This window comes from Dufourea novaeangliae, unplaced genomic scaffold, assembly GCF_001272555.1.
Source record: "Dufourea novaeangliae isolate 0120121106 unplaced genomic scaffold, ASM127255v1 scaffold1, whole genome shotgun sequence".
Lineage (NCBI taxonomy): Eukaryota > Metazoa > Arthropoda > Insecta > Hymenoptera > Halictidae > Dufourea > Dufourea novaeangliae.
Genome location: NW_015373885.1, coordinates 989,686 through 1,012,879, shown reverse-complemented (window position 1 = coordinate 1,012,879; position 23,194 = coordinate 989,686). Strand labels below are relative to the sequence as shown.

Here is a 23,194-nt window from a genome sequence, read left to right as displayed (position 1 = left end):
TTTTTTTATAAACATTTAAAGCAAAATTTAGCCGAAAAAAGTTAATTTTTTCTTCAAGAAGCTGCGATTTATACAATTTTGTTTCTATTAACTTATATTTAGGTTCATTCTATGCGTACACTCTTTAACTAAAGAAATCTTGTTGAATATTTGATTTCAGACAAATACAGCAGACTGTACGTTGCACGCCGCGAAACAAGTACGTCGCCGACAGACTGGGAAGAAGCTCCCATAACTTTGTTAGTTGTCGTTCTTTTTTAATAAAAAAAATTTTGTTATAAACTATAATGTGGTAATATAACAATCTATAAATTTGAGAAGGATCGATTCGGTACTTTCTTCAAAAATAATTCCCGAATATTCCTCAATTTTCGGCGAGTTACACCAGGCTCCCCCCTTAAATCGTTAAATCGAAAAGTCAGATGGAGAGTTTAAAAACTCGAAACCGTACATGTATGCCAAGATACGAGCCTCTATCGATTTTAATTCCGTTGAAAGGATCTCAGGTTCCTACCTGGAAGAAACACCAATTGCCCTGTTCCGAGGACATTCTGATCATTGCCTCAGCTCTGGGCCCTTGTCCCTGGCCGAGTGAGATGGCGAGCAATTTCGTGCCCATCTTCAGTCTGTCCGCGAACTTGTACAATTCGGCCGCTGGATCTGTACCCATCGACAGGATGAAGACAATCGGTGTGGTTGGCGAGGATTCATTGTAAACCGCCGATAATTCCGTGGTTTGTGGCTCGACGAACTCACGGCCCAGATGCTTGGCGAGGTACAGCTGCATCGCGTTGGTCACTTTGTCAGGACGTAGACACTTCAGTATCAGCATCTTTTGAAAGTCGTCCAGCTTCGAGTTCCATGGTTCTGGGTACGGAGCTCTGAATAGAAAGAGGGTTCCTTTAGGCTCGACTTTAGTTCCTCCTCTTTTTTTGAGCTTGCTCGAAAATACCGTAAGTTAAGGTAACTCGATGAAACCAATAAGCTTAATTTACCGTAGTTGTTATAATCCTTAATTTTTTGGTGAAAAAGAATAGGATAAATTAATTCATTCAAATTTGATATATACAGGGTGAGTCAATAAGAACTACTATCGAAAATGACACGTTATCTATTGGTTGTATCGAAAAATGTTTAAGTGATGAATCGGATGGATATAATTTGGTTGTATTATATCTTATTTTTTTTAAATATCAAGGGCACTTTGAGTTTTTTCAAGGTCGATGCATCCTTTTTTTAATACCATCGTGCCGTTGCAAAATTATTCAATAAAAATAGAAATTCAGAAGAAAGTTTGGGAAAAATGAAATTTCATTTTTGGATTAAAGTGTATATAAAATTTTAACACACACACTATTAGGGTTTCCAATTTGGAGACGCGTAAGGTATCAGAAACGGGAAAAGATGTTTACAGTTTCACCAATGCATTTACTATGTAAAGAGTTCGACACAGAAAATATAAGATACTGAATTTCAATGTGATTTTTTACGCGTGTCGTGTCGATTTAAAAGCGTCTGGTACGACTGAAAGGAGTCGAAATGATTCGTTTTCACTAACGTATGCGCCTCCGGATCGTCGAAAACGTGTTTGAAGTGGTTCAGAGACTTCCCAAAGGACTCGACGAAGTTCGCGAAGTTATCCAGGTTCTCGAGTGCCTGGATCTCTTTCCAGCAACGCGGCGTGATCCAATTCGGCGACGGATTCGGTTTGTCCTGCGAACGTAGGAGGAGAAAAGAAACTTTTTTATGCATCCATAAGACGCCTGGAATTCCATTTCGCATCTGCCACCCTTTATGGGTGTTCGTAAATTGGGGATTTTTTCTGATTTCATTTAGAATCGAAGGATGTTTTAAAAAAATGACAATAAGAATAAGTAATTATTTTTATAAAAATGTCAAGAACAATAAATGTAATGGCAATTTCAACAGCTGTTTTGTTGTTGTAAATAAATACATTCAAGTATTAATCTCAAACGTCCATGAATTCAACAATTCGGTCATATACTGGTTAGTTTATCGTTTTTCAATTTCGTTTAGTCCATTTAAATCCTGCTTCGTACAATTGGCTCGAGGAAATCGTTTTTTATCAATTCAGAATTTATAAAAATTCTTCGAAGACCAAACTTTTCGATGGTCCAATTACTATTTACATATTTGAAAGGCATCCGAAGATGAAGTTCGGTAGAGTCGAATGTTTTCTGACCACAATCAGACGAATGGATCAAAGGACATATTCTGGAACTTACTTCGAACGGTTCCGGCCCGGCTAAGAAGTGTCTCCATTCGGTTGGATCGATTAATTTCTCATTCATTCGGATCCGCGCGCAGACGAGGAACGCGAAATGCAGTTTGTGCCTTTCGAATAAGCTGCGGCAGACGTTCGAGAACAGGGAGAACATGAATTTCCGGTTGATACCCGCGACCCGTTCCTCGATATCCGCTGAAACGTTAAGAATGGAACAATAAATTGCAATAAAATAGTATATTTATATAGAGTGTTCCAAAATAGCTTCGACTCTCAGAAATGAGGGGTTCATGGGATGATTTGAAATAACTTTTTCCTTAGCAAAAATGTTCTCCGGGATTTTGTTAACGAGATATTAACGAAAAACCAAATTCCCGAAACTACTTCTACGGAGTGATCGTGTCCCCTCCACATTATCTGCTCCACGCATCGTGTGATACTCGCCAAGATGTAGCGCGGTCGTAAAATCGGTCAAGCGGAAAAAGAGCACACGTTTCGAGCGTCGAGATATCCATTTCGGAGATCAAAGGGGAGATAAGGCGTTTCGAGCCTTCTTCAGTACCGAACAATGTCGTTTTAGACCCAAAGTGTACTTCCGATTTTTTTATTGCTGACAAAAAACTACGAAAACATGAAGTACTTTTAGATATTCTAAATATTGAACAGGATTTACAGTCACCCTCGTATTAAATTGAACTACTAATTATAGTTAATCGTAGACCATTTACTGTTTTTGATGCAACTCACAAGGAGTGTATTTTAGGTGTCCGCCTTCGATTGCTTTGGTTTTCGGATATGTTTTAGAGGACCGAAAAATAAGAGATACGTATTTTTTTATAGCGGCCAGTTTTCATATTTAGGGGGTGAAACCACCCCTCAAAGTTTCGACTCGGAAGTACTATCTCGAAAACCAGAGGAGATACATGAAAACTTCTAATGGACGAGGTCTGCGGTTTTTTTATGTAGAATAATATGGTGCTAACAAATTGTCCAAAATATAATTTGTTTATAACAACAAAATTTCGGATAGAAATTTCGAGTGGTGGTTTCACCCCTTGAAGTCGTCTCAACCGATAAAAAAAATACGTGTCCTTTATTTTTGACTGCTTAACAGACATACGAAGTTTCATCAAAATCGGAGGGGGACACTTCCGTGCCTTCCCTTGTGAGATATACACGTAGTTTCCTCCAAAAAGGTTCTCAAAATGATTTTTTTTTGTTATAAACAAATTGTATTTTTGACAATTTGTTAACACCAGTTTATTGTATATAAAAAACCATGAAAGCCACCAATTGAAAGTTTTCATGTATCTCCTCTGGTTTTCGAGGTAGTACTTCCGGGTCGAAACTTTGAGGGGTGGTTTCACCCCCTAAATATGAAAACGGGCCGCTATAAAAAAATACGTATCTCTTATTTTTCGGTCCTCTAAAACATATCCGAAAACCAAAGCAATCGGAGGCGGACACCTAAAATACACTCCTTGTCAGTGAGATTGTAGTTCTCATAAAAATATTTGGCACGTATCTTTCTTTAGCTGCTCTTATCCACGTTGAAGGGGTGAACACAGCCCTCGAAGTTAGGGGTGTGAACTGTATTCGGTCGAATATCTCGGAAACCATTGGAGATATAAAAACGGTATAAATTGCAATATTCTGTGTTTTTTTTTATAAGGAATCCAGCTGTCTGATTTGATTCCGGAATAATCCATTTGTTTGAACAGTACATTTGAAAAATAGCATTTTCAGTCATTTTTATAACAATAAATTATTGTCTGAATTCACTGTAACGATGATTTTGTTTTTCGTGAGAATACAAGTCGAGACAGTGGAATTAAATATAATATTTTCGTAACGAAATTTCATTTTCCGCAGTCGGCTATGACGCGGTTGTTGTGGTACCTCGTGAATTTGCTGGCTCGGTTAATTGAAAGTGAGAAAGGAGTTCGCGCGGAAAATTGCTCCTCTGATGAACGAAGAGCTGGGAAAGAACCGTGTATCCACTTTACGATGCAAAGTCGTTCCTCTCTGTGCTTCACGCTGGGAAAAGTGAATACGGTGACAGAGTGGCGAGAGTACTCGCGCAGAATAACCGGGCAGAGATCAAACGTGATATACCTTTAATCGGACTATAATTTGTTCTAGATATTTCATGAGAATCAACAAGACACTAAACCATATTTGACTGTAATTAATTAGTGTTTTTTCTATTTTCTTCCGAGATACGTAATTTGTTCGTTGGTAGGGTGAATACACCAGTAAATGAACACGTACCAGTGAATGAACATTATCTATAAAAGTACTTAAATGAAGTTGTTAAAATAAGCAACAGATTAAATATTGATACTTTTCAATTCCTTGTTTCATATTCAAACAATTTTCACGCCATTGATTAGGAATGTTCATTTACTTAATATTGTTCATTCACTGGTGAATCTGTATTTTTTCTTCTTTAATGTAAATTACATTTTTCAAATTTTTCAAACTGAAATTTCTACGTTATAAGAAGATATAGATATTAAAGAATCTAATTTTCATGTGTCCAACATTTAGTAATATTATTATCGTTTAAAATCGGACATTAATAGATACGAAATCTTGTAAATGTTCATTCAATTGGTGCGTTTATCCTATAAAAAAAACGAGAGAATTAAGAGAAGAGGCGCAACGTGTGCCAATTTTTCTCCCTTCTTTACGACCCCCTATTTTTTCATAAATCGCTCATTAGCAGGACGAACCAGAACGTAGGCGGTGTCGCGATAAAAAAAAAGAAACTTGAATCTCTGTCAGGAACGGGGAATCGATTTGTAATATATCTCCCGAAAGTCCGTTCTTTCGTGAACTTTTTTTATTAAAATTTATGGCTGAGCGTGTATCATCAATGGAATTCAAGTCCATAGCGGAGGGTTACAGTTTACCGTCCCAATACGATTCCCCCAAAACGGAGAAAAGTATTTCTCTCCCTTGGAATTCCATTTATGGTGTTATGAAAAAATGTTGTGATGAGAGCACTGTAAAAAAAGCTAAAAAGTAAAATTATCGTTACAATTATAATAACAGTTTGTAAAATGTAACGTTTACATTTTTGGAGGTTATGTAATTTAATCAGATGTCGTGGAAGCAGTATTCGAAATCGTGGTTTGGCGGTATTCACGAACGGAATGTCGTTTTAATAAAATATCAAAACTTAATGAGAGCCTTTCGAAAAATTTCATTTCCTTGGAAGATCAAAAAAAGCCAGATGATCCGATTTCTATGAAAAATGCACCAGAATTAATACACGGACAGAGAGGCATATGTAGGGAAATACGCGGATGCGGATGGTTCATTAAAAATATTTAATTCGTGGTTTTTAAAATTAAGGTATACGTACAGGGTGTCCATAAGTGACATTTGATATAACTACTGAACAGTAGGCGACAGAAAAAAAGTGTAAGGATCATCATCGTTTCTTATGTAGAATGCCACTGTAAACAATATTTTTTACTTTCAATTTTTGAAGGTCATATTAAGGTCATCTCGTATTTTTTAAACGCAATGCTATATGTTTGTTTTGTTATTACGAAGATACGTCTCTTAAAATGCTACGTAATTCATTAAAACGTTTTCTAATATAATCAAGTGGTAACGAGTTATTTTAGATAGTGGTTTTAGCTAATACACCCTGTACGTTAGTTACCGTACCATGAAATAATATTCAAACAGAAAATGGTGAATCAGTAACGAAGTGAAAAATGATACTACGTTACCGCTTTTTTCCGTCGCTTTGATGCTGTTGTTGAATATCTCGACGAACCATTCCAACGAGTATTGGTACATCGTGTCGATGTGCTGTAGATCGGAGAGACAGAAGAAAAGTATCTGACCCCGCACGGCGACAGGTATGTACAGCGATCTGGTGATCTCGATGTCCGCCTGTGTGACCTCCGCCTCTTGCATTTTCAACTAGCAACACGAACATTCGTAAATGCAATACACATAGAGATCATAAATTAGCATCACTAGTTGTTACTTTAGCATCACTAGTTGTTACTTTAGCATTACTAGTTGTTACTTTAGCATTGCTAGTTGTTACTTTAGCGTTACTAGTTGTTACTTTAACGCTACTAGTTGTTACTTTAGCATCACTAGTTGTTACTTCAGCATCACTAGTTGTTACATAGGTATCATTAGTTCTTACTTCGTCATCGCTAGTTTTTACTTAGTTATCACTAGTCTTACTTCGCTATCACTAGTGATAACTAGTATCTTACTGATAAGTAAGAGGAAACTCCACTAACCACCAACAACTATTAACCTCCATTAACCACCAAGATACACTAACCATCAAGATCCACTAACCACCAAGGCATACGAACCACCAAGATCCACTAACCACCAAGATACACTAACCACCAAGATACACTGACCATCAAGATCCACTAACCACCAAGGCCTACGAACCACCAAGATCCACTAACCACCAAGATACACTAACCACCAAGATACACTAACCATCAAGATCCACTAACCACCAAGGCCTAAGAACCACCAAGATCCACTAACCACCAAGATACACTAACCACCAAGATACACTAACCATCAAGATCCACTAACCACCAAGGCCTAAGAACCACCAAGATCCACTAACCACCAAGATACACTAACCACCAAGATACACTAACCATCAAGATCCACTAACCACCAAGGCCTAAGAACCACCAAGATCCACTAACCACCAAGATAAACTAACCACCAAGATACACTAACCATCAAGATCCACTAACCACCAAGGCCTAAGAACCACTAAGATCCACTAACCACCAAGATACACTAACCACCAAGGCCTACGAACCACCAAGATCCACTAACGACCAAGATACACTAACCACTAAGATACACTAACCATCAAGGCCTAAGAACCACCAAGATCCACTAACCACCAAGATACACTAACCACCAAGATTCACTAACCATCAAGATCCACTAACCACCAAGGTCTACGAACCACAAAGATCCACTAACCACCCAGATCCACTAACCACCATTAACCACCAAGATCTACTAACCACTCATTTTCATAAACGATGAGGGGACACAACAGATTGATGTCACTACTCGCGGATATTATTGCATATCCGTGTTCATTGTACTCGCCATAGTAAGTACGTATACAGGTTGAATTTCTGGTTGTCGAACGTTTCCTACGCTGTTCAATCGCTGGTATACCTTGATCTCCTCGCTTTTCACTTTCGAAGCTTCTAAGGTGAGGATCAAATCGATGTCATCGACGGCAGAACCCTCTGATAACGACAGTCTGTACAGTATTCTGTCCTCTATGTCCTGCAGCTCGCTTCTCATCTCGGCGTTCGACACGATTAGGGCGTTTCTGGCCTGCTCGAGGTCCGGTCGCTCTTGAATGGCGACCAAAGACAGCACCTGATCCTCCAGACCACTTTAGTGCACGCAAACAATGTATAGTTAATATTAATAGTACGAGTTTTGATCGTATAGGAGAGAGCGGTGATAAAAGTAACGGCGTTGTGAAAGTAACTGCGGAAAACTGCTATAGTTAATATACAGAGTGAGTCAATAAGAACTATTATCTAAAACAATTTTCTACCTATTGATTGTTTCAGAAAGCATTTTAATGAATTATATAGCAGTTTAAGTGACGCATCGGATGAATACATTTTGATTTTTTCATGTCTTATTTCTTTTAGCTGTCTTCTTTATCTTTTCTTAATACCAACTTCGATAATTTTTATTTACTACTTCAATTGTTTCTACCTTTACAATTATCACATTTCACATATATCATCAGGAATCTGTAAACTATCATCTTACAACACCCCGTTAAAATCGAAGTCGGACAATCGAGGTCTTTCCCCATACAAAGGAACATTGATAACTCACGTGGCTGTCAGCGCAAAGTTCACCAGCAGGATTTTCACCGCAGTTTCCGGTGTGTAATGGGGATTCGACAACCTCGTGGTGAGAAACAGACGGAAGTCGTTGTTGTAGGGGACGATGTTCTCCCCGATTTTCACACACATCTGGCCACCGTGCTCGAATAACGATCGCATCAGTATAGGGTCCAGTCCGGCTTCCAGCTCGAGACCGATGTTCTCCAATAGGCAGGCCCTTCCGAACCGAGCGCAGGACTCGAGGACACGAAGGACGTCCTTGTCGGTCATCTTCGCGACGGATATGCCTTGTTCCTTGTACTGGTACCCGTTATATGTAACAAAAACCGATTCCATAGACGTGTTAGTGTCAACGTAACAATACCTTACCTTCAAATTTCATCAAGAAACTAATGTAGGAGCGTTGGAAAAATGAGAGGGCCCAAGCGGGATTCGAACTCACGATCCCCGGCGCCGAAAGCAGAGACACTGTTCCACGGAACCTTCCTATTTTCCGAAGATGTTATTTGCTCCTTTGTTGGGTATGGAGTTCCCGATCCCACACTAATGTTCCCCTTATTAAATATATGTCGGAGGCGGAACGAAATCCTTCATCATCGGACCCCTCGGAGTTTGATCGGCGACGTTCTCGATCGGATCACCCCCTTAGCACTCAAGCGATGCACAAAACTCTATGCAAACGCAACGCTCGACCTTGTAGCGCAACACGAAACACGTCAACGAGCCCACGGGTTTGACAGAATGTTCGCGTACGTCTTTACGTTTTCTCTTTCCGTACCCGATACTAAAAGACTTTTCTCGAAGCTGGTGTTCTCTCTACCGTAACCGAAACTATTCTGCCGCCCGTGGTTCAACAGGGTCCCAGCCCATTTTCTTCAAGGGACCCTATCTCGCATCTCCTTTTGCGTAACAAAAACGGGGTAAACGGGGACTGTTTTATTGCCCCTTCGCAGGGCAATTACTAAGGTACGTCCAAGCTCCAGACTCCAAACTATCCTATGGTCAACGCATAAACTAAATGCCTAAATTGTTATTTTACAACTAGACTTAATCCAAAAGTTTACAAATGTTTTGTAGAATAAAAAAAGCGTTACACGTCGTCGCCGATGGGCTGCGTCGCTGCCATCGGGCCCCGACATATATATTAGTAAGATATACATATAATACATTATTATATATCTATAACATTTTATACATTACTTGAATAATAAATACGAGGTCTCAAAACATCTTAATTCTCTAATTAGGATCACAGGCACTTTTGATTTGAACAAAATCCCGTATAGAATTAACGTTCCTCTCCTACCCATTGGTTCCTAGCTGCCTCAGGGGTGATAGTTACCTACACTGTTAAATATTGAATTATTTACAAGTCTTACAAATCATTTGCACTCGATGTCTCACATATTCGACGTATCTATCTGCTGCTAGCTTTACAAGCTTATCCAGAACGGGAGTATTTTTGAAAACTTTGCTCCTTACAATAACACTTAATCTTTTTTATACCTCACTCTAGGTCGGTAATATCACACACCAGATGTCAGTACGATAAATCAGCTAAGGCTGATAGGTGCGGCTGCTAATCTTATTATCAGATTTAAAAAAATATATATATATACGTGTCAGCGTCAACGTGTTCTAAGTGGAGTCGAGGGTGGATGATGGCATGTCGATCCCTTGACCCTCGGAGGATTTATGATAAGGTTTTAGAATGCGGTCTTGAAAGAGGGTGCACGAGGCTAACAAGGGAACATCCGGAAAATTCCGATTCTTTTTAAACTCCACTGATTCGTAGGGGACCTCGATTGAAGCATCTGGCAATTTTTCCTTTTTTCTGATATTCGGTTCTTTGGGGTGAAACTGCCCCTTCAAAGCTAACGTGTTCTTCCATATTTACCTGCGTATCTTGAAAATTATAGTAGATATAGAAAAAACTGTCAGAATGGAAATTTCATGGTTTCTTATACTCTATAGAAGTGTGGAATAAAATTGTTGACAATTCGTTTTTTTAAATAAATAAATTAAGAAACAAACACATTTCTAACAATTTCATTAGATAATTTTATAGGGCATAAGAAGTCATTGTATTTTCATTCTAACAATTCTTTTATATTTATTATAGTTTTCGAGATATACAGGAAAATATGGGAAGACACATTAATTTTTAAGAGGCGGTTTCACCATAAAGAAACGAAAAATTGAGATCCCCACAAAACTTGCGAAGTTTAAAGAAGAATCGGAATTGTCCAAGTACCGAAGTTACCTTGTTACTTAAAATCACAAGCATCGGTTAAAAAGTTCTGACACGACCTTGCAAGTGATCGATCTGTCCGCTTACATTACCCTCTCTCTACGAATGCAAATGTTCCAAAGAGTTGGATAAATTCTGGTTTTTCTTCTTTACAGTCGACGTAGTGCCCCGAGAATCGATACTGAAAACTCGTTTTAAATCACCGCCGACTTAGGAGGCGATAACCTATAGACTAGTATTCCCGTTTTACGGCGGGCTCAGGTGGTCGTCATCGAACAAAACACGGACCGATAGACAGCTTCGTTCGCGCGATAATTTATTACGGATTGCACAGTTTTATTACGCGAGAAATGGAGAATATAAAGCGATCAACCATTTGCCGCTTGTTTACGACGATGAAATGTTTTATAATTACAAATTTAGTTGAAAATTGAATGGAACATTTTTAAAAGCTTCAACTTTCGATTATTGCCAAAACATCGCCAGGTCAACGATAAAATAATTGAAAAAGAAACGTTATAAAAATTTCTTTTCAACACGCACCTTATGGAACTTGACACTGAGAAGTTAATTAATTATTCAGTTACAGAAAATGATATTTTCGTGAAAAATTAGGTGATAGTCCGTGCCATTCTATTAGAAATACGTTTAAACGCTTATAACTAACAAACGAAGCATTTGTCGTAATTTCGTTACTCTTGATTTTCGTCTTATTTTGCCTCCAGCAATCACCTCTTAAATTGTTTCCCAGTAATCATTCAACACTCTGTATAATAAAGCAAATGTTGGCCTGAATACCTACGAAAGTGTCTTCATAATTTCAGCGATTCTAAACGAAGAAATCTGAATTCCGTCATTTTGACAAGTTTCGTAATTCTAGTATTAAAGAAAACTGATTTCGTTTAAAAACTGGACGTGCCAAGAAAAAACGGTTAGCACATTCGTATTCAGCTCATAAAGATCTATCGGAAACGCTTATTAAAGGTTATGAAGTAGGAAAAAAGTAAAATTTATCTTAAAAAAAAAAAAATGTTTTCCTAAAATTTAATCAATCTGAAATAATTAAAAATTTCGGAATTAATCTACAAATTTATCTTAAAATTAAATTTATGTTAAAATTTATATTTTTTAGTTATTATTATTTTTTTTATAGTTCACCAGAGAGCGGATCCACTTGTTTGCCTGGGCTTGGGGGTCGATGAAAAGCGGCCAACGCTTCGAATGCATCGCGAGGACTGCGTTTTCCACGGACAGCGTGTCCCTCGGCAAGCCCTCGATCTGCCATCTTCTTATCTCCACCTGATCGCCAAGCGTCGAGATCGGGTCGCTGCCCGGCGTGTGGGGCACACCCTCGCCGAGCAGCTTTTTCCAGGCGGTCAACAGACTCGCTCGGTATTTGTCTGTGAACGGGGTCAAGTAAGCTATTGCTCCTGCGATAAAAGAAAAAAAGACGAGGTTAGAAAGGATCCTGGTGGACTCGTCTGGATCGCGAACGATATCGTTAACGTCTTCGAATAAATCGAATTTAGGTCGAAGTAGCGGAGTCATAGGTTATCGCGGGCGAATGTGGCGGAATGGAAGGTGCTTTCGGGTGTACAGTCGCCACGAAAAGTAAGTTGACACGATCCCTTTGATTCTCTTCATTCGGGAAAAATTTGGAACATCGTATTGCTATGAAATTTATTTTTTGTATTTTTTTTTTTTTTTACGTTTATTGGAGGTTCACTAAGGTTTTCAGGATTTATTTTAACAGATTTTTCGCGAAATTTTATGTTAAATACGGTTGGTTGAATTTGTTGGTGGATCATTTCACGCGAAAGCGGACATTTTTTTAAGTAATATTTCGGATTTTGTTGACACTTTGATATGTTGTAGTCTTTAGCGATATATAAACGTATCTCGAAGGATTTTTGAACATCTTTTAAATTGTTGATTTTACTGGTGTTTGAAATGTAGTGCCAACGTTTTTTTTTTCAATAAATCATGACTGTGGAATTAACAAGCGGATCAAAATGAGCTTTGTGGGTGCTCACAGTGGCGACATAACAGGACTTAATAAAAATTGTTTGAGTTAAAGAACATATTTTTTAACCGTTTATTTTGCAATTGTTTTAAAGATATGCAATGTTATAATAGCGGGGCACTATTTAAAAATTTGAAAATTGAGGGTGTAGGCCTATTTGTCCTCTTTATGTGAAAATTTTCAAAAATATGGAGACTTTAAAATTCACCATATGAAAATTAATTCAAGTTAACGCTGCGTTTGGTCACAGAAGGTGGGACCGTGTATTATCTCTGTAAGTAGATCGGGACAGCAATTAGCCAGACAAGCGGTGTAGCATGTGGAAGTTACGAGGCGAGTAGAAGTGGTATGTTCGTGGTCAGACAGGCATCGCTCAGTCAGATAAGTGGTGTAGCAGAGTTGGGCAAAATTTCGATCTCAATAAAAATTTTGAATAACGAATAAACGATACCAATTTAAATCGTTATTCGAAGACCGAATGAAAAAAGTATTTCTTATCCTTCGGATAATTCTCGTCGAGTGAAGATACTTTTAATTCGAACTTCGAATAACAAATAAAGATAAAGTTATTAAAATACTTTTTTATCTAAATAATGCCCAACTCTGTGGTGTAGCCTGTGATTGTTACTTCGCGCGTGGAAGCGGTATGCTTTTAGTCTGACAAGGGAGAATGAGAAATTTCAACGATCGATTGTGCAAACGAATTCTGGCAATTACTAGCCAGACAAGCAAGCTATAATATGTTCGTAAAATTTATAATGTAAATACTGTTTTACGTATATCATCCTCCTAGAAACAGTAACAATGAAAATTTATAAATTCTAAAAAGTGTTTAAACATCAGTTACTGTTCTGAACGAATTAAATCACGTCTAGGCGATCCTAAGAAGAAAATTCAGTTTCCCCTACACTTTGTCCCTATACCTTTCAATCTTTCTGTTTAAATTTTCACGTCAATTCTCCTCCATCTCTAAAGTGATATTTATACAATTTCTCTACGCAATCCTGCAACACCTCTCAGCCACTCTATCCACTTTCTCGGTAAAGAAATACTCGGGTGGGTAGAAAAGGGTGAATTCTAACCGGAAGCGAGGAGAATATCTCCGACGGCGTTCTTCAAGGACGTATTTATGTCGGCCACAGTCGACATCCAGCGTATCTGTTCGCCGGCCAGGCCGTCGATCAGCCTGACAGCCCTTCCCATTCGGTCCTCGCAAAGCTGCTTTTGCTTCTCCAGTTCTGCTTTTCTCTCCTCCTCCTCCCTTAGAAGTGTTCGCAGGCTTTCGATACCCTCCTCGACTTCTTTCAGTCTTTGTACCGCGGCTAACAAGGCCTTCTCGGTCTCCACCAACGCCTCCTCGGCCTTCGCAAGCGCCTCCATCTTCGGTTTCACTTTCTCGTTCACAAAGTAGTAGTTGTACATCGCGTGCACCCACAGGCACAACGAGTGGCAGGCCTTCGAGACGAATTGTATCTGCGGAGGAAAAACGGGCGATGGAAGTATCGAGCTGGAATTGTACTTTTGGTTACTGACAATGATGGACGCATTTGGCGCTGAAATTACTGGCATCATCTATACTGTACTGATTTGAACTGTATACTGTTAGGCGTACCATTAATTACTGCACCATTTTTCTTTGTCAACACTTAACCACAGATGATTGGGGAAAAAAAATTGTTTTTAATGTTAACACGTTCACTGCCACAGTGAAAAAGGCCGTACGTAGCCAGACACACTTTATTTCGTTTCTTAAGTCATAAATTTTTGAAAATATATGCGTTTGATTAATAGAGATTGATTGTCTTGTTTTAAATTATACTGTGATATTAATCTTATGTCAAAATTTTGTAGAGGTATTTAAATAATCCAGCATATTTGCAATGTTTCAACTACGAGTTACCTCGTAGCTGGCAGTCAACGTGTTAATGCAGGGGTCGGCAAACTACCCGTGAGCTAAGAATAGATTTTACAATTTCGAATTTTTAAAAATTTCAAAGTATGCGCTATAACGCTTTTAGTGGCTAAAATATTTACTATTTGCTGCTTTACAAACAAAGTTTGCCGACCCCTGTGTTAAAGGGTAGGTCGATTTAGAATTCAAACCATAAATATTGGATGGAAGGAACAAAGAACGAAAAAGACTTTCGTTACTTTAGACGAAATTGAAATGGTAATTCGTCGGGATCCCTCGAATATAGCTGACCAATGTGTCTGTTCATCACTGGGTATTTTTACTTGTAATGAACTTCGATCATTGAGCAATCATTTACTTCCCATCGATCTTCATAATAAAATTATATCGAAAAACGTACAATATCGTGTCACTGCTAATTTACAAATATTATTGCAAATAAAATCAACTAGTAATTGACAGACACCCAATATAATAGTCATACATCAATTGTGTCAAAGGAATTTTTGAAATTCCGAAAACATTTCACAAGAGACATGTTGTTCTACATTTGGTTTTTAATATTTGAGTTATTTTTCGCAGTATTTCATTGCCTCGTTGACCTTTCCACGGTGCTCACCAATACACATCAGATTTCTACGATCCTGATCGGAAAGTTTTCTGCAAAATACCGGGAAATCTGTCACGATTGTCACGCGTTTCTACATATTTCGTTTAAAAGTTGGGACTACTGTTGGCCGTTCTGTTCTATACGAAAACGAAATAAAAAAAAAATGAACTTTTTTCTAGGAATTTTTCACAGAAAATGAGAGATTTCGCGGAACTTTGCGAATTATTCCACTGAGCAAATATAAAGTCGCCTCGGATCGATACGACGAAACGCATCGCTCGACCGTCTCGACGGAAAGTTGTAATTATAATTTCCGAACACCACAGTAAAGGCAGTTTTAATTGCGAATAGCATTCCCAAGCTGGATGGAAATCCCTATATTTCGTAATTTCACGAAATTCTAATGGATCGCTCGGGAAAGATCGCGAACTGACAGAAGTTTCCAAGAACTAAGAGTACCTTGGACGGTTGAAAGTTTGGATCTTCGATGTAGGATTTCAATTTGTTAATCATCTCCTCTGTGAGATTCTCTTTGTCGTAGTTCTCCATTGTGTATAGGAAGTGGCCTGGATCCGCGAGCATCTGGTTGCCGGGCGTCCAATAATCAAGCTTCGTTTCTTTCCCGAACTTTCCGGCATCTGGCTGCGCGAAACAGAACGATTTTCACGGGCGAATCGTTTAGAAAAACACAATCCTAAAATCCTGAACGAAGGCACACGGGTTTGCTGTTCTTTCCGCGGTCGAATAACGCAACGGGAGGTAAGAGAAGTTTGAGCTGTTTGAAAAGTTTGATCGATGTTTGGTCGTATTGCTTCCATTAACTCTGTTTGGACCGACGAAACTTTGTCTGGACCGATCGAAGTTTATCTGGGTATCTAAATCTTGTATGGACCGACCAAACTTTGTCTGGACCGACCAAACTTTGTCTGGACCGACCAAACATCTCACGTTTGAAAAAGTCCAAACATGTTTGGACGTTGTGCAACGTAATCGAGTGATCACGCGCGAACCTTGATGGGCTTGACGTTGTTTATGATACAAATAGCTTCGATAACCAGTAGAACGCCGACAGGCGGCCGTTTCATCGCTTTCACCTCGGTGATGTCGTTCCTGTTTAGGGCTTTAAGGCTCTTTTCGGCGGCGATCAGCATCGGGCGTGCCTCACCTGTGACAATCGAAAGACGTTTGTTCGTGTTAATTGAGATATCGTTGCGTATTACACAGATAAATGTGATCAATTAATTATATTCCTGCCGTGTCGCTATTAGCCCTTTGACCTTAACGTCTTTGTGAAGGTGGTAATGTATATCGTCTGTTTTCAGATACAAATACGTCAGATTCCAACGGAGATATCTTCGCAAATATCACACGGTTAGGTTATTATGTAAAGGAATTACCGAAATATCAGGGTTTCGAGCCTGCGTAATCATAAATCGAAGGGATAAAGCGTTTGCTCTGTGAAACCGTAAGACGATTACGTGTTTCCAGTTTTCGTGGCGGTCGAGGGATGGAAAATGATCCCGGTTCATGGACGGGGACGGAATTTAATATAAACACTAAGTGTTGGGAGGGTCGTGGCGAGGTATGAATTAAGTATCAGGTCGATGGGAGGGATGAATGAACGAATACGTAGCTGACAAGAAGGGAATAAAAAGCGAGGCGTGCAGTGGCGAGCGAAACGATTACCACTTTATTCACCTGTTCTACTTGTATTCTTTCTTAACAGTAATTTAAAATTTGAGTATGTGTTTTTTATACTGGGTTAGTTAATAAGAACTACTATTTAGAATAACTCATTACCTACTAGTTGTATACAAAAATATTTTCATGAATTATATAGCACTTTAAAGAACGCATATTAAGGTGATATTAAGGATTAATAGAAATGTAAAGAATCAGAAAAGTGGTAATTTTTTTTATGATAGCTACCGTATTCATAGTCGGGATAAATAAGTAGAGAAACGAGATGGAATAGAAAGCACGGTGGTGGTTTTAATGTGGTGACGCTACAGCAGAAATAAGTTAAGGGAAACGTAAGTAGGTGAGGGAAACCGCGAACAGACCAAGTTGAAGGGGCGAGGAGAAAATGTGAAGGAGCAAGAATGCTCTGGGGATACCATCACACATATAGTATATGTATAATTGGAACGCAGATATTTATAGGAAATTCTCATTTTCATCCACCAATCTAACAACAGTAAAAATGTAAGAAACAATAAATAAAGACTCCATCTGTTTCTGTTTGCGTACTTTAACCCTTTAATGGTGTAGGTATCTATGTGCGTGAATTAATTCGATTCCTTCATTCTAATAAAGGAAATATATATTTAAATCTTTAATGAAATCTGAATTTTTATAGCAAAATATATTTAATTTTTTCACATGACGAGTATATTCGTCATTATTTAAGTAGTAATTTTCTCATGACGAGTATCGTTAAAGGGATAAATCTTGTTGTTATATACAAACAATGCACTGCCTGCATTGTACGTAAATACAAGCTCTATCATTTCTTTCTGTCGCAGCAGCTTTCTAATTTTAGAATCTCAGGTTATCGAACTCGTCTGCAGACCCGTTTATCGAACGCTTCCGACGCAGAGCGAGGTTAATCAAGCTATCTTCTCAATATGGAACTATTTCCAGCTGTCGAGGTTCGGTACCGAGGTTCACGGTAAAAATACACGGACTCACTTAAATCGGCCTCAGCTTCGTCCTTGATCGCCTGGTTGTCCAGCTTCATCTTCGTGGCGACAGCTTCCTGTTCCTTTGCCTGTTGCCTCGTTTTCTCCGCCTCGATCTGCCAGAAATAATTCATCTTTTATCCGAGAGACTTCCATGGCGGAATTTTCTCAACGGTATTAATTATCCCACGGAAATGAAAAGATGAACGAAGAACGGTACCGTTACGCTTAACGGCTCTAGAGCCAAAGGGAACTGAAGAAATAGGTTTTCATATCCTTGGCCTCCAGTAATAAGGTATAATGGTACCCTGTGCCATAATGTCTAATTAAAGTGGCGCATGAAATCAGAAATTGTTTGACAATCCTCGAACCCGATTCAAGAACTACGATTTAATATATAACTTTCATAAAAAATTTTAAATATTATTTTGAACGATTCGAAAATTATATATTGAAATTTCAAAAATTTCAATGTGTAATTTTGATGGTATTCTTGTACCACTATACGTGGTACAAGGTACCATTACGTTTCAAGGTACCATCAAAATTCCAAAGTATAATTTTCGAAATTTCAAAATAATTGTTGAAATTTTATTTATAAACTGTTATATATTAAATTGTGGTTCTTGAATCGAGTTCCAGGTTTGCGGAACAATTTTTCTGTTTCAGGTGCCATTTTTATTCACCGTTTACACGTCTTCGAAGGTTAATAGATTAACCACGGTACTAACGGTATCGACAGTGATCCTCTCGATCATTTTAGCAGTCGCCTCAGCTGCTTTTTCTAGCTCTGGTTTCATATTTGCCAGCTGTTCTTGCATTTCCTTCACCTCGACTTCTGCGCTCGCGAGTTTGTCCAAACCTGAAGTATCGTGGAATGGTATCGGTTTTTGACATGGGTTCGTGATAAATTCCAAAGACGAATCCACGCAAGGATTAACTCTTATCGAAATTAATCTGTACGAAGCTTGTGAATTTCTAGCAACAGTGTCAGGAGTCGAGAAACTTTCTTTGTCAACGTTGTAAAATGTGACAAAGAAAAATGTCACCTGTACAGTAAATCCTCGATAAGTGTTCGACGGTTCTTTTGTAACGGGGTTTAGCTCAGTGATAGAGTTTGGAATTCCGAAGCTAGGGAGATTTGTTTCACCTGCATATGGGCATTAGTTTCTGAAATATTTAATGTTCAATGCCCAAGAACCTTCGAATAATATTATAACTATACTAGAATTATCGTAATATACTTATTTAAAATTGTCATAGTACTATTCATTGAACCGTATTCACTATTTATTACAATGATTGAGAATTTTTTCAATATCCATGAACACAAAGTTCTAGTCAAATTAAACCGTTTATGTTCAAGAACTTTTGTGTATTTGTTCTCATAGGAACGTTTTTTAAAAAAGTTCCACGTTCCATTTTTTAAATGGTACCTATCAAAAAATTTCATAATCTTTTCAATTCCTAGTTTAAATCCCCTTTGATCGTCGCTGCACGCATCACGATCTGAATCTCCTATTGAAATCTGTCCCCATGTCGATGCAGTCGTTTAGAAATTAATTCATCAACGTGACGCGTGCGTATTGGACAACCAATTCGTAATTCCGAACGGTTAATTCCGATTCGCCCGTGAAGATTCAATTACGGATCGTTCGTTATTGAATTCCCCCGTTAAATCGCGTTCTCTTTCGGTAACGTGAAAGCGGAAAGCTGATTTGGAAACCGCGAAACAATGTGTGTGGGAGTGGAGCAGGTAGTTGCACTGTGATTCTAAGAGGAAACAGTGTATGGAGATTTATGGAAATCCTTCGACAGCCGTTCGATTTGCATTTCTTCCGTCCTGTTCGCGATTAAAAAACCGAGATATTAGAAAAATCTATTACATAAAAGTTGAATGGTTTCGAGGGCGAGATAATTTGACGTGAGTAGGTTTTTTTGTGGGTGAAAATATTTTTCGGTATCATTGAAGATTTCGAAGATATTAATTATCTAAAATAAAAAATTGTTTGAAAATAATTTATTTGAATTAAAGATAAAATAAAATTAGTTTTCTTCTGTTATTTATACAGTAATAATAATAATAAAGTATTTGACATGACTCATTATTTCGAATGATTATTTGTTATCTTATTTCAAATAAAATGTGACCAGATCCAACGTATTAAAATTCCACGTCTACTTTTTGTGTATTCTCAATTTCCTAAAAACCACCTGAAAATTTGAACCAATTCCATTCAAAGAGCTAGAAACGTAAAGAACAAGTAAGGAGAACATCAGTGTTAAACGATTCACCCCGTACATCACGATTGGCCCATCAATTTTTCAGCTCCGTTCCATTCGGATTGGATCTGCTAATGGTTATCCGATGGCTGCTCATCCTTCCACGGTCGATTCCGCGGATTCGACGTCTGAGCGAAATTTAATTCCACCGAGTAGAGGAGGAGGGGTAGATTTTGTCGAGTCGTGTGCGATTCGTGGCCGAAGAAAGGAGACGCATATAATGGGATGAAAGGTAATATTGTTCATCTGAATGTGATAGACGTGGTTGGAGAGCGGAAAAAGGAATTGTCCGCTCGATGGAAAAACATATTTGCAGCAGAGAGGATTTGATGGAGTTGGTTGTTGGGTCACAGGCGAGGTGTTGCACACACTTCTCGGCCGGTAGAACGCGACGGAACGATTGCTCTCAAAGTCCATTGTAAACAACTAGACCGATTGAAATCGGGATTGGAAACGAAACGGGCAGCGTTAAATCCAAACAGGAAGGGAAAGGAATCCTTTTCGAACGGGACAAAGCACGATCGCATACGGCGGGCACGGCCATTACAGGAAAGTGGGGGCATTTCGCTGGGAACACGCTCGATTCTCGACTGTCTATTTCGTCGATTCTACCACAGACACTTTTCTCTAGTTCGTGATATCGTTTTGTTTGCAGCGCCGAGTCCATGAACAAAGAGTCCTTGACATGTTTGGTCTTTAACGTATAGGAGCAGTTTGAATTGTTTAAGCTCAGGTGATTTTTGCGAGGCGTTCAAACTTATCAAACAGTTTGATGATGTGCTTCAAACTTCATTTGACTCTGGAGTTTGAAACGACTCATCAAACTGTTTGGAAAAATGTACAGTGGATCGAGTGGCTTGAAGTTTGAAACATTTCCTGAAACTGTTTGAAACCGTTTACAGTGGTTTGGATTTGAAGTTTGAAACATTTCCTGAAACTGTTTGAAAGCGTTTACAATGGTTTGGATTTGAAGTTTGAAACATTTCCTGAAACTGTTTGAAAGCGTTTACACTGGTTTGGATTTGAAGTTTGAAACATTTCCTGAAACTGTTTGAAAGTATTTACAATGGTTTGGATTTGAAGTTTGAAACATTTCCTGAAACTGTTTGAAAGCGTTTACAATGGTTTGGATTTGAAGTTTGAAACATTTCCTGAAACTGTTTGAAACCGTTTCCAGTGGTTTGGATTTGAAGTTTGAAACATTTCCTGAAACTGTTTGAAACCGTTTACAGTGGTTTGGATTTGAAGTTTGAAACATTTCCTGAAACTGTTTGAAACCGTTTACAATGGTTTGGATTTGAAGTTTGAAATATTTCGTCAAACTGTCTGGACAGTCTGAGCACAATTTTCAATTTGAACGCCTCCCTTTGGACCGTTCAAACAGTCACATGTTTGAACACGTTTGAACGGTTTGATCACCCATCACTAGTCACACGTTAGCGAAGTAAACAGTTGAGACGTGTTGAAAATACACTTTCCCGAATGTGACTCACTTTCATCCGTAATATTGTTTCATCGTGCACAAAATACGGTCGAATGGATGTATACGAACAGGAATAAATTACTGGATATTGGCATTTTCGAATAAATGCTGAAATATGGATAAATGTTCCATCGATCGTCGATTTATCCGCGCGTGTTTTAAACCATCCCAGTAAATTGAACAGATTTCACTGCTCCCGGTCGTTCTTCGAGCAATATTTATGGTTCGCGCGCGCGCAAGAAGAAATCGATAGTCCAAAGTTGGCGCGCGTATTACGAGCTTCCATCAGACGGGGGCTCTCTGCTTAATTTATCGTCTGCAAAATTACTCAGCGTCGGGGTCCTTTACCTTTGACCCATGAAAACTTTGCTTTGACCGCCGTTTGGTATCTTGCCCACCACATTCTTCATCCCACGTTCCAGCGGACTTCAGAAAGGGGAACTTTATCCAGGATCGTATTCCAAAGGACACGTTTAATAGAGTCGCAAGCAAGTCTACGTGGATCACTCGATTATGAAATATTATTATTATCTGTGTATTTTGGGAGGATTTCTTGATGCAAGAAAGACGATTTTTAGTGTGGACATGTAGTGTTAAGCTTAATTTTTAATCGATAAAATAGGACCACGACGATCTTCGATTAATCGAAACGAATACTTCGATCGTTGGGCAAGTGAACAGATTTTAATATCATGAACAAGCCATTTCTCGTCTGTTGCTGACACTGCTGCAAACAAATCTCATTGGAAGTAGTATAAATTTAAATTTTATACTAAAACGCGACTGTATTTAACGAAATTTGAAATTTAAATTTATACCTGTGGACAGACGATTCGCCGCCGACTGTAGCTCGTTTTTCTTTTTGCTCAGCAGATCCCCGTAGCCGGATAGCAATTCCAGATACGACGTCGGCGTGACGTAGTTGTGACGATTCAATTCCTGCGGAATGAAGATTTATAACTTCGTTTTCTTTTTTCACGTTTCGTTACAATACCTTTCCACGATCAGGATTAACGAGACTTTTGATATAATGTCTTGTACTTATGGGTAGTTACTACTTTTGTCTTTCAAATCTTTATCTATTATTCGAACATAACACTTTCGATATAATGTCTTGTACTTATTGGTAGTTACTACTTTCGAATTTTAAATTTAGTAATTAGATGAAATTTTGACCTTGCATAAACTTCTATAATAATATTACTAGGTGTACCAATAAGGGACTTCCCACAGTTCCAATATCAAGTTCCAAACAAATATAAATATAAATAAAATAAATATGGTGGAAAAACATTTTAGATTCAGAGTATCTTTCCAATCTTCTGTTCAGTCAAAATGGTGGATAATGATACGAACCAATAACTAATATTGTTAAAATAGTATTTGAATTCCATATTTCGAAGTGAATTGTAGAGTTTCACAGAAACTACTGAACTGTCTTATTGGCACATCGAATCTGTTCCTCTAAAAATTGGTACACCCAAATCTTTCGATATTTCACGAAACTCTTAATTCGTCCAAAACACATATCCTAGAAACACTTCATTTCATACATGTAATAAGAAAATCATTTCGATCCAATAGGAACACGCTCGTACACTCCCTTGTTCGCCGAGTATAATTTATAAGACGGAGTTGGAGTGGTTTCAAACAGAAGGGAACTGCTTTGTCTCCGTGCAAGCACTAGATTAGTGTCTTGGGATTCGAATTGTTAATAGTGTGACTCGCTCGGGAGCAGTTGCAACTTTGTTCAGAGCAGCTATGCCGTTCCATAAACTAGTTCCCAGGAAGGGGCGAGGCCCT

At 38.4% G+C, this 23,194-nt stretch overlaps 1 protein-coding gene across 1 annotated transcript in view; it reads right to left on the bottom strand.

Moving 5' to 3' along the window:
- Positions 1-23,194, bottom strand: part of LOC107192530 (dynein heavy chain 1, axonemal-like) — a 155,937-nt gene that overhangs the window by 6,040 nt on the left and 126,703 nt on the right. The window contains exons 41-53 of the mRNA XM_015581850.1: positions 22,210-22,330; positions 18,357-18,487; positions 17,636-17,741; positions 15,951-16,109; positions 15,404-15,582; positions 13,505-13,895; positions 11,558-11,829; positions 8,138-8,448; positions 7,451-7,676; positions 5,992-6,187; positions 2,247-2,440; positions 1,559-1,713; positions 515-881 (exon numbers count right to left, since the gene is read on the bottom strand). Coding sequence (XP_015437336.1) covers positions 515-881; positions 1,559-1,713; positions 2,247-2,440; positions 5,992-6,187; positions 7,451-7,676; positions 8,138-8,448; positions 11,558-11,829; positions 13,505-13,895; positions 15,404-15,582; positions 15,951-16,109; positions 17,636-17,741; positions 18,357-18,487; positions 22,210-22,330 — 2,808 coding nt within the window. The remainder of the gene's footprint in view (positions 1-514; positions 882-1,558; positions 1,714-2,246; positions 2,441-5,991; positions 6,188-7,450; positions 7,677-8,137; positions 8,449-11,557; positions 11,830-13,504; positions 13,896-15,403; positions 15,583-15,950; positions 16,110-17,635; positions 17,742-18,356; positions 18,488-22,209; positions 22,331-23,194) is intronic.